Below are 13,057 nucleotides of genomic sequence, written 5' to 3'. Positions count from 1 at the left end.
TTGTGATATGAAACATTACGTAAGTGATAAAAGCATCTGTAAAATGAGTACTTAAATATCATGAATTGCCTTTTGCATCTCTACCTCCATAACTTGACTTGACCAGTGTAGTTGTGTGAAACTTACTTAAATTATATGAAATAATTATTTTTATTCATAAGGATTTGTAAAAAGTGGATGTTTGATACAAGGATGGATCTAGTCCTAATAATAATGTTAATAATATTTTACCAATAAATCACCAAGACTAGTACATAAGTACCCATATTTGGCATTTTCTTATGATCTGCATCAAGTTGTGCAGTCTGTTTGGCAAGTTTTAGAAGTGGTGTATAATTTATATTTTTAATGCGAAAACATTCTACTATGCATGTGTCAGCAGCATTTTTATCTAATATATTATTTAACAGAACTGTTAAAAAAGTAATGTAGTATTTTGATTAATTTTACATTTTCCATATATTATTTAAAATATAAAGTTAATTGCAGCAATTGTTGTGCAAGTTATTTGAGGTCTTTAAATTATATCATGTGAACATAAATTATAATAATTGTTTGCATCTTGGTTTGTTTTGGTATCTCCCTAACTGTGTCTGTGTCTTTTCTTCAGAGCTTTGCCGCATTGATGAGCTGCTCTGCCAGGATGAGAACGCCATCCTCAGTTTTGAGGCCATCCGCAGCATTCACAAGCAAATGGACGACGATGCCAATGGGAATGTGGATGTTTTGGAAACCGATGGGGTCAGTGAATTACTTCTAAATCTGCTTCTTTAGAAGTCCTTTGGGTTAATTAGGCAGTTGATTGACCTTTGTTCTCTTCTAACCTCACTCTCAGTGTGATTAAGCAACTGATTAATTTTTCTCATAGCATTAACGTTCAACTCAGCATGATGGTGAATGAGTAAACCACAGCAGGCTAATAGGTATTCAGATGCTTGTTGCTGCTCTTTATATTAGGTTTGTTATAAATTTTACAAGCTATCTGTTCATTTACCCTATGGAGTACATCAGTGACTGCCATGGTTTTGGAAGATTTTATTTTTTTTCTGCAGAAATTCATGAACCAATACAGCTAGCTCAGAGATTTTTTTGTTTTTTAAAATCACTAAGTCTTGCAGAAAGTGTTCTCATCTAGGATCAGCCTGACCTGTCATTTAATAAATCCACTGATTACAAAAGAATAAAAGACAGAGACATTACTAGTCATAATCTATGCTTGTGCATGTAATTTGTCATGTGTTTTTGACCTTCATGAATCATCTTAAAGACTTTTGCCCAACTGGTTATTAGATGATGCATCTGTCAGCAGCATTCTACTACTCAAAGATATGGCATGCAGATTAGTCTTGTGAAATGACGTCTTTCTGAGCAGTTATCACTAGTCATATCTTCGATGTCTGTGAGCTCCAGAGGCATTGGTTTCACTAATTTTCAGGATTAAGAATAAGTCAAGATAATTATGATACTAATTATCCAAAAATCAGCCTGCCAATTAGTTTATCCAGATGTTTTAATGAAGTAGTTTTTAGTAGAAGTAATGTTTTTATCGGCACATCCGTTTATTTTTAATGTATGTGTGCAGCTATGTTTAACTTGTATGTGGAAGGCTTCCAGTATCAGCTGTTATTTGAGGTTTTACAAATTAGTATTTGATAATTTTATTTGAATTTATGATCAAAGTCATAATCACACTAGTTTATATTGTACATTTTACTGTTTACGTACATTTGATATCTTTCAAGTCATTTATCTCAACTGGACAATGAATTAGGCGTCTTAGAGATTTACAGAAAATAGCTTGTTTTCACATTGAAAAATAAGATGGATAACCTTCTCAGCATGTTTGCGTTTTATGTCGTTTTCTTTCAAGTAACATTGTTACAGCCGTGGACTTTCAAGCGGACATCTTTAGGTGTTGCATTGCATCTTATGTTGTTTTGGAGGTTCCCGGCTTTAGAATTTTGGCCTTTTGCCTTCTGATTGATAGTTCCTACTTTGTTTAGTTTGTGAAATTCCTTTTTATAATGAAGCAGTTTGTGCTTACTTGTTTTGTTTTCTCAAATATCAAAAATAATTCAAATTTAAGTATAAAATATGATACACCAGGATTTTAATTAATGTTTATTTGCTCATCTCTCAAGCATCATTTTTGTATTGCAATATGTTTTGTCCCCTACAGTAAAAACTACAGAGCCTTGATAATAAAACTATTTAAATGTTTTCTTACAAAGACACACTGCTATTTATGTGTTTTATGCAATTAATCTGCTAGGGCTGCATGAAGCTGTGATTAGTCTTATAAGTTTTTAATGTTTTTCAGTGAACCTGCATGGTTTCATTTTACTGCAATCTGTTTTTCTCTTTCACCCACATGAAGTTAGCCTAGCTGCTACCAAATATGAAATAACCCACTAGCTAACATTAGCCCACTCAAAACTGCAATGAAAGTCCCGCCAAACTAGGGCTGTTCATTCTTTCAGCAATATGTTTCTAAGCCGTAAACACACACATATGTCTTCTGTACCATCTCTCTATTATGAATGGTATTCAAAATCTCTGATGCTGCTTTTGAACCGGTGGCTGTTTGCCCAAGAAAAGCTGGTCATGATGTTCTTTGGGTGTCGTTTTGGAAGCGTTCACAGGGCCTGCCTCTCCCTGGCGTCCTTCAGTCGTGCGATATGTTGTGTAGGCGTGCTGTCCTGCTGCCTTCAGCCTTCTCGAAGCAGCATCAAGACAAATCTGACGGAATGGCAACCATAGATTTGCAAGCATCCTGATATTCTTGTGAGAGGCTTGGTTTCAAAATCTCAAAATGAGGATTTGAAGGCATGTAGTGCAGTTTACAATCACAAAATGTAACTGATAGAAACGGTTGTGCTACATTTAGTGTCAGTTTCCACACAGGAGTCTTGTTCATCTTGCTCAACACTTGTCTTGGCCTGTATCTGAAAACCATGACTAATTTTCTTTTTTTTTATGCCTTGGTGACGGCATTTCCAGTGAAAAAAGCAACTGTGGGAAAAAGCCAAGCATGTCTATATGTTTTGATATGTCAGTCATAAGCCAAACACGAAAGCAGGTGTGGTTTGTCAGATGTATAAATATTTTCACATTTATGACAAATGTCCCACAGTGGTTGCAGTTTAACCACAGTTTGAAGCTCTTCACCCTATTAAATATTCTGTGAACTGCACTCTAACCTTCTGTTGCGTTATGTTGTCTGATCAGTTTTGCCATCTGCTGTGTCTGAGCAAACAGAGTCTTTGCTCTATATTTGTTCCAAAACCCAGTGGCGGTAATAGACCCAGAATGTCTTAAACATCATGCCGTCTACATGTAAGATAGGTTATGCCCAGTGGGTATTAAATGTTACCTAGAGTAAACAGTTTATAGTCATTGAATTACGTTTTGGTCGTTTGCTCATAATAGTCAAACCAACTGTAGTTTTTGCTCCAGTAAGTTTTTGGTGTGGGTGGGACTATCGGATTGGAAAACAAGCGACTAACAAAATGTAGTATTGCTTGTCATAGCGGGGTTAAAATCTTAAGTCTCTACATAGTGTCTGTTAAGACTGTAAAGGCTTCTGTTATCCATTAGCAAAACTATCCTATTTATTTGTTATATTATTAAGATTTAGTTTTGTGGTATTTTAATAAGTTTTTTTTTTTTACTTTATTTTATTATTTTTTATTTTATTGATTTTGTACTTTATTAGTATAATATTGTTTTATGTATTTTAGTTTATTTTTGTAATGATATATATATATTTTTTATATATGGTTTTGATTTTTTTTTTTTTTTTTTTATTGTCCTCTGATGTCATCACTGTACCTTGGTACCACTATAGTAATTTTTAAAGGCTGCATTAAGTGTCTGCTTAATTTTGTGCAGGGTCTTTATGAAGGAATTATAAAAATAAATATCTGCTCTCAAGCTCTTTATAAAGGAAACGTATATGAAAAAAAAAAAAACACATTTCACTTTTTCACTTTCTTCTGAATTCACTGGTAATACAATACCTGAGATGCCTATTGGAATAGATTTCATTTTGTTCCCTGTTATCCAACAGTTTTTAAGAGAGGACCTCAACTACCATGACCCCAAAGCCAAGCACAACACTTTCCACGGTGACGACCAGCTCATAAGCGTGGAGGACCTGTGGAATGCCTGGAAGAGTTCAAAAGGTCAGCGCAACTCTTTCATAATGACCCATAAACACAGAAAGCTGCTGGTCATGCTTTTCTCACATGCAGTGGATTATGTTGTACCTTTCATTGAAAAACAACTCAGCGGTTGACCTTTGCTAATGCATACTCATATTCTTAGATGTTTTTTGCTGACCTGAAAACATCAAAGTCAGATTTTGCTATTTTTTTTACATTAAGTAGTTTTTTTTTTTTTTTTTGCATAATGTGCCTTAAACTGTACAGCTTGAAAAATGATGTGGAAAAAATTGATAATTAATTAAAATGTATCCCAGATTCATTCTGTGATACCACATGATTTTACCATGGTATTTCTGGACATTTATTATAATAAAAAACAAGGTTTTCTTTTAAGTTACTTGGCCATGCTAATATAACGGTGAATGAATGTCGTATAATTAAATTATTATTGTCATAATTTGTATTTTACTTCACAGTACAACAAATTTCAATACAATGTTTATTATTATTGTTATTAATAATTATATTTATATAATTATATTTACTTTTTATTTTACATTAAAATATTACAACAATTGTAACATGGTACAATCATAATGCTTGGACATGGTAATTTTATTTTGGTCATGTGTTGTGTTAAGTGTTAACTTAAATGGGCCTCTTAACAGCAGGAGTGTGAACACTTAGGGAGCCACTTTTCTGTGGTTTTCAACACCTCCTCCAAATCCAGATAAACTCGAGATCCGCTCCAGAACACTCAACACATGCGTCCTGCCTATAAATGTGAATGAGGCATTGGTAAAACTAAAGCTAAAGGGAATAACAGGGTGTGCTGCTTGCTGCAGTGGATGTACTGCTGCACAATGCAGTGATTGTGGACCGAAATGTCACAGGTTAGTTCCTGAAAGAGAAAGAAACAGTGCTGTATTATTAAATAACCATATATTAGTGTAAAGATAAGACAACATAACAAATTGGCCTGTCAAGTTTCAAAACCAAAAATAAAACTCTCTCCATTTATTTTGTCGTTAAGTTAAGAAGCTGATCTCAACAACGGTGGCTGGCATGACCTCAATCTCAAATCATGAACAAAACTGTGCAGGTTAACATAAAATACTAGTTATTCAGCAACCAACTTGTCAGTTAGAAATGTATTTATTTTCTTTATTGTCTACATTGGAAGCAATAAACATATTGCGTCATTTATTATCCCTGTATAATTTATGCAGTGATAATTTAGTGCAATAAAATGTTACTTAAACCGTGTTTCCTCCGAAATTAAACAGAACAATTGTCTCAGGAAGTTTTTTCCCAACGAACTAAGATTTATTTGTTTATATATTTATTTGGTGGTTAATATTTTACTTCAGCAATTACTTTTAATTGATCAAAAGTGACAGGAAAGACATTTGTAATGTTACAATGATTTTTACTTTAAATGCTGTTCTTTTGCACTCCCTATTCATCAAAGAAAACAAAAGTACATTTTAAAATCAATAAAATCCTTCCAACTCCAAACTTTTGTACAGTAGTGCAGTGCAGGTTTTTGGCCTATTTATATATTAAATATGTTATTTAGTTGTTTTGACTTTTAGAAGATAAATCTGTTATCCTGTTTAATGGTTGCACTTAGTTTCAATGTATTGCTAAATGTATGTATGTTTTGAAAATGTAGGTTAAAACTTCTCTTATAATTAATGACTGAACAGTCACACTTACTATTTGCACATCATTCAGATGCATTCAAGTGCATTGTATTATGGGATTGCATGATTGCATCATGCATGTGTTCTGGTTGTATGCTGGACATTTTGGCAACTATTCTTGGATCTGATAATAAACCCTCCACACTGCCTGTCTAGTGTTTAGACATTCCCTCAGTGTCTCTCTCTGGTCTGGTTTATCCTGCATTGCAGCTCTTCCTCAAACCACAGCTGTAGAGCCAAGGCTATGAAAACCAATCTGTCCACACACACACACACACTGGGCACAGTTTTATACTAGGGTCAGGCGAGACATTAGAGAGATAGATACTCTTACAGTGTTTTCATTGAGAGCTGGCAGTGTCTTTTTTCCAAGTGTGGTGTGACAGTGATTATCTATGTTATTTATGCCAGTTTAATATTTATTCTCCATTAACATGTGATATAACTGGATGGTTATGCCAGCTGTCCCTCTGCTGTGTATGCTTTATTTTTATGTCTTTTTCCCTTTACATTCAAATATCATGGCCAGTTTTGATCGCTTGGTGTGAAATTGCCATTGACAGCTGATTTATTGCGATGAATCTTAGCCTCTGGCAAATTATTATTATTTTTTTACAAATTTTCTTTTGTTTCATTGTCCGAATGTGACACTGCAGATAACCCAGTCAATTTCAGCCATGTCCCAAAAAGTCATAATTTCAAATATTCCATATCTTCATATTTTCATTTTTTTTTTTATTATTTAAAAAAAAAGTTTTTTTTTTTTTTTTTATTGAATTATTAGCTTTTAATACCTCTCTAATCCCCTGCAGTTTCCTCTTTCCTCGTCAAGATTTGGTTTCTACCAAAGATCTCAGCAGGCTAATATTGACTATAAAACATTAATTTAAAGGCCAGAAATAAACAGAACACCGCATAAATAGGATCATTTATCAATTAAGATGATGAATTTTACATGAAAAAGAAGCTTCTTCAAAATCAGATATTGACACTCTTATAGTCACATGCTCTATTCCCTGCAGACCTCTGAATCATGTAACGATCTGTTTTTTTTTAAATCCGTCACGATTCTTACTAAATTTAAAAACTCCATTAGGAGACTCATTTGAAGTCAATCAATCCACCCACTTTTGGTCACACGTTGTATTACATGGCATTCTGATGCATTGCAATGTTTCTGAATTTGGCCTAATTTTAGCTTTGTGTTTCTGTTGTCCAGTGTACAACTGGACAGTGGATGAGGTTGTGGATTGGCTTATTGACTACCTGGAGCTGCCACAATATGCAGATGCCTTCCGGAAGTTGAATTTCAATGGTACATCCATGCCTCGGTGAGTTTTAACAGCAATAATTATCAAGAAGCTTTATAATCTTTAAACAATCTTCAATCTTTAAAGCTGCTGCTGTGTGAAATTATTATTATATTATGTAATGTATATGTATATACCGGTATATGTATATTTTTTATAATTATAATATTTCATTATGTATATATTGCATTATATGTATATATAATGTATGTGCCTACACACGTACATACACACTACTGTTAAAAAATATTTTATGCACAATGAAAATACAATAAAAGCAGTAATAATGTGAAATATTACTCCATTTAAAACAATTTTTTTATGTTAATATACTTTAAAATTGTGTTTATTTCTGTGATGGCAAATCTGAGTTTGCAGAAGTAATGAGTCACATGATCCTTTAGAAATCATTCTAATATGCTAATTTGCTCAATAAATATTTCTTAACAATTTTGAAAACAGTTGTGCTGCTTTATATTTCTGTGGAAACTTTTTTTTTTTTGTTATTTGATGAATAGAAAATTCAGAAAAGCATTTGAAATAGAAATATGTATTTGATTACAGATGTCTTTGCTATGAAATTTATACAATTTAAGGTATCCTTGCTTATTAAAAGTATTAATTTCCTTAAAAAAAAAAAAAAAAAGAAAAAACCTTAGTGACCCTTAACTTTTGAATGGTAGTATTGAATGGTAGTTTAATTTGCACAGACTACTGGGATTTTGTACATTAGTTTATTCTTATCAAAAATGGTCATCTGTGCCATTTGGTGGTACTAGTAGTGCAGAAATTAAACACAGCATTTTAAAACTGGAAAAAAAAGAACAGGACATTTAAATACATTTGAGACTGTGCTCTTAACTTCTGACTTGCTGGTTAAATTAGTTTGGTCCGAGTGTGATGGGAAACACTTGACACTCATCCTAACCGAGCATTTATTCCACTTTTAGTGAGACGAGAATTACTTGACAGTCAAATCTCGACCGCTGTGAGCATCATTTATGGATTTAAAACCTATTTATTATGGTCAAATATTTCTTCTTTAGCTTTGAAACTAATTTTTCTATTTGCCTCAGTAAGTCTGACATCTTATTCCGAATGCATCTGCTGCACTTTTGTATTTATGTATTTTTCTTGTTTTTAGATTGGCAGTGAAGAACGTTACTCTGACACAGACCGTCCTGAAGATTCTGGACCGGAGTCACTTTCAGAAACTACAGCTCAAGGCTCTGGACACGGTTCTGTTCGGAGCTCCTATGAGTGAGTGAGATTTCCCCTCTGGTAGACCATCATAAATCAAACCAGAACATTCAACTCGTCTGCTTAGGTGTGATCGTTTCTGTTTCTGTTGTAATCTGTCTTTAACTTTAAACGTATTCAAACGCGAGCCAGCTGCTGAGGTGTCTATCACATCAGATGGTAGACAGACCAGTTAAACTTGCAAATAAGCTCAGAAGAACCAGCTTATCTACTTGGGCTTTAGACTACTTGTAGTGAATTGCCAGCAATTGCTGATCTATATATGGGAGGAGCTGTAAAAATGCAAACATGGTTTTACTTTGGATTTAGGATTAGCATCTGAAAAACAGCCAACTGTTAAGTATATTTTTTTTATGTTTATAAAAGAAGTCTGCATTCATTTGAAAAACAGTAATATTGTGAAAAGTATTACTATTTCAAATAATGAAATATATTTTAAAATGTAGTTTATTCCTATAGTGAATTTTCAGCATCATTACTCCAGTGTTCAGTATCACATGATTCTTCAGAAATCATTCTAATATGCTGATTTGTTGCTCAAGAAAAAAAAAAATCTCTTATTTTCAGTGTTGAAAACAGTTGTGCTGCTTAATATTTTTGTGGAAACAGTGTTAGATTTTCATCAGTATTCTTTGGTAATTAGAAAGATGAAAAGAACAGCATTTATTTAAAATATTGTATTTAGAATGTCTTAACTCTTGGTTAATTTAATGCTAAATAAAACTGTTGATTTAAAAAAAAAAGGAACAAAACTTTAACCCCAAACTTTTGAATTTCTCTTCTAGAGACCTAAAACAGGCTAACAATAGCACATTTAAGTTGGTCCCAGACCAAAAAGTCTAGAACCCATTGCCATATTCTTCCATATTGATCAATGCAATCTTCTTCCATTTATTTTTCTACGGTGGTCAGTCAGCATCCACAGGTCTTGTGAGGCTCATAGTCATCTGCTGTAGGGCGATGGGGTTGGATAGGGAGGGTGTAGACTATCACTCTGTATTCTGAACACACGTCTTAGGACATGGCCCATCGTTTCTATCCTCCCAGAATGCTGCTTTACTGGTTCGGCAGGTTTAGAGGTATTTGTAAAAGAGAGAGCAAATTTGATAAATTCACTTTCTTTTGTTTCATCAATGCCTTATGTGTTTACAAAAAAGCTTGTTCCCAGGAGCACATTCTTACACAGTCTGTTACATTCCTGGGAGTGTTATCTAAAGAATCTGCCTTGAGCCGGAAATGGGATCAGTCTGTGCCATGCACTATTTGCTCTTTCTGTTTGCTGACCATCTATCATCTCGATTGCACGTCACAGATTGGACAGTAACACTGCGATGTGATTTGATTTACGCTATACCCCAGAATACACCGGGGCTGACATAACTATGTTCTACACATGCCTATTGCTATGAGCAAGAACCAAGTTGTTTTAGTGCTAGAATGTGTGTCTGACATTTTATTAATGCTCAGAATGCTGTTTCAGATCTTGCCAAAGCGATTGTTTTTATTAGCCATGTGACATGTCTCCCATTTGTTTATTAATATTTATTTTGAATTAATAGCTCTATGAAAGCTATGAAATTCAGGGGGAAAAATATAAATTGTCTGCAATTACTACAGATGCATGATGTATTGTCTTTATTGGTTGATATTAGGTTTTATTTATTATTTTTTTACATTTAGATTAATGTAACACTCAAAATGAATCCTTAAAACACTTACAGTTTTTAATTGCCAATTTCTATTTTTTTCGTACTGTGCATTATAATATTGTGATTAGATTTATTAAAACATTTTTATTATTATTAAATAGACACAATATTATACATTTTAATATAGGACATTTATCAGCCACACTATTAAAATAAGATTTTCAATATTCCCAGCAATAATGACAGAAATTGTCAGAGATAACAAGAAATGTGCATTTGGTTATTTTGAGTGCAATAAAAAAAAAAAAAAAAAATCACAAATCATTTAATGTTGGGGTCAGGTATTTTATGAAAGGAAATTATACTTTTATTTAGCAAGGATGTCTTAATTTAACTGAAAATGACAATAAAGATTATATAAAGGTTTATAAGGTGAGATAATATTTAAGTAAATGCTATTCTTTTGTATCGTTTTCAAAAACATTAATGATAACATTGAAATAATTTTATTAGAATAATTTCTGAGATCACATGACTCTGAAGACTAAAGTAATAACTACAAAAAATTCAGCTTTGCCATAGCAGAAAAAATATATATTTTAAAATATATATAAATAGAAAACCATTTATTTAAATGATAATTTTCACAGTGTTACTGAACAAAAGAGAGTTCTTTCAGAAACATTACATAAATCAAACCAACCCCAAACCTTTGAACAGCACTGTATAGTTTTAACAGATTGATGTCAGTTGACCATTGCAACACTTTTTTTTTTCTCGCCAAGATTTATTAAAGACTTTTCTCTCTCTATTAGATCAAGGATGGAAAATTGCCAAATTATTGTTGTACTAACCTTAACTAGAAAACCAAAATGCTACAAAAGCCCCTTCAGATCCAGCATCCTTAATTTAAGCATTTGCATTTGACATTCCCTATTGTGGTTCCATTTAGAACAAAACATCCATCCGTCATCAAGACCGTCCTATCAAAGGTCTGAACGGGGAGTCACAGACAGAGGGTCTGCATGTGGCAGATCTCATTGTGCATGTTGACCGTGAAGAGGTCCACCTCCAGGAAACCAGGGAGATGGTGCAGCCTGTATGTGACGGCTCGACACCACCCTGCTGATCTCCAGGCACAGATTCCAGCTGCCCTGGTACCTCGGGACAATACTTCCATCAGAAGCACGACTCCATTACCCCTTGTTTTTGTTAATTTGCTGACACGGTTGACAGGCTATAAAGGACTACAACGTTTAACAACACCATTTGTATAATTTAAAGAGATTGTCCCATCACAACCTTCTGGTTGTGAGATTTGTTTTTAATGTTAGAGCCGTGGTGCTGCAGCTGTTAGTCCAGATGTCCCAGGTTCATTGAGCTGTGGTTCTCGTCTGGGTCATGCGGTTTAAGTTTGGCCTTCCTTAGCATTTCCTGGTACTCTCACTACTGGTCTTTTTTTTTTCTCATGTATTTGAAATAAGTCTCTTATGCTTTCAAAAACTGCACTTTTTTAAAGCAGAAATACGGTAAAAACAGTAACAATGATTATGTTTTAATAGTTACATTTATTTCTGTGATACAAAACAGAGTTTTGAGCATCATTACTCCAATCTTCAGTGTCACATGAGCCTTCAGAAACCGTTCTAATATGTTGAGTTGCTATTAAGTTATTATCAGTTATTACTGATGCTCAATTATTAATGGTTCTTATTATAAGTGTTGTACAGTTTTTGCTTTTTAAAATTTTTGTGGAAACTGTGATGCATTTCTTTTCTGGATATTTTGACGAATAGAAAGCATTGTTTTAATTTGGCAGTCTTTTGTAACTTTATGCTGTCAGTTTTGAAGAACTTTGCCATTTTTGGATGAATTTTAATGCCACCTCACTTAATAAAAGTATTCCTTTTTAAATCGTATCTTTATATGGTGGTTTATAAAGGTTTTAACAACAATATTAAGCAGCACAACTGTTTTCAACACTGAAAATAAGACATTTGTCTTGAGCAGCAAATCGGCATATTAGAATAAATTCTGAAAAATCATAGCTTTGCATTACAGAAATCAATTACATTTCAAAATATATTAATATCGAAAGCAGAAATTTTAAATTGTAATAATATGTCACAATATTACAGATTTTACTGTATTTTTGATTAAATATGCAGTCTTGGTGAGTCTCTTTTCATAAACAGTAAAAATCATTTTGGACCGGAGTATTTTAGTATGTTAGGTTTTGGTTATTAAAGCTATCAAGCTGATGCAGACCTACTATTTTCCGTGTGAGACGGACAACTGGTCGTGCTCCCTAGAGGATGAGGAGTTGAGCAGAGTGTTATTTTCCATCTCTCAATGCAAACATTTATATTTAATCATAGTTATGTACAGACAGAGTAAGAGATTGAGTCATCCATGGTCAGGACTGTGTGCTGTCCCTGGGGCTGTTGTTAGGTTAACAGTCTTGCCCAATGGCACAGCAGTGGCAAGTATTGCAGGACTGTAACTGCAGAAGCACCATGTATCCCTACAGTAAATGTAAATGAACGCTTTAACATTTAGGAGATGAAAGCACTGCAGTTACTCTGTGTACCAGCACAATGCTTACAAGAAAATTGCAATAAACAGCTTTTGTGAGAAGCATTTGGACAGCTCGGAGAGAATGCCAATGTTTTGCGTGTATCAATCTGCAAACTGAATTTCGATGTTCTACCTCATTGTTCAGAATGCAGATTGAATTCTACTACTACAACCTACACATACACCTCAGCTTTGCACTCTTAAACCGGTCATGGGATCTATTCCAAAACCTTTTGAGCTTCCTACATACTGTATGCAGCATATTAAAGCATCATCGACACATTCCTGATGTGAAAGCTATTGTCTTTGTCTGTGTCTTTATTTCATTCAGTACTGAAGTATTATTCAAAAGTGGTTCAATTTAAGCACAAGGACTGGGATTGGGAACC

General features: G+C 33.7%; 1 protein-coding gene across 4 annotated transcripts in view; it reads left to right on the top strand.

The window, feature by feature from the left end:
- LOC113099183 (stromal interaction molecule 1-like) overlaps positions 1-13,057 on the top strand; it is a 34,230-nt gene that overhangs the window by 8,508 nt on the left and 12,665 nt on the right. For all 4 annotated transcript variants that reach the window (XM_026264283.1, XM_026264282.1, XM_026264284.1 and 1 more), the window contains exons 3-6: positions 611-741; positions 4,070-4,184; positions 7,092-7,203; positions 8,327-8,442. In XM_026264283.1, the coding sequence (XP_026120068.1) occupies positions 611-741; positions 4,070-4,184; positions 7,092-7,203; positions 8,327-8,442 (474 nt within the window). The remainder of the gene's footprint in view (positions 1-610; positions 742-4,069; positions 4,185-7,091; positions 7,204-8,326; positions 8,443-13,057) is intronic.

This window comes from Carassius auratus, unplaced genomic scaffold (assembly GCF_003368295.1).
Source record: "Carassius auratus strain Wakin unplaced genomic scaffold, ASM336829v1 scaf_tig00216878, whole genome shotgun sequence".
Lineage (NCBI taxonomy): Eukaryota > Metazoa > Chordata > Actinopteri > Cypriniformes > Cyprinidae > Carassius > Carassius auratus.
This window is presented reverse-complemented; position numbering and strand designations above follow the sequence as displayed.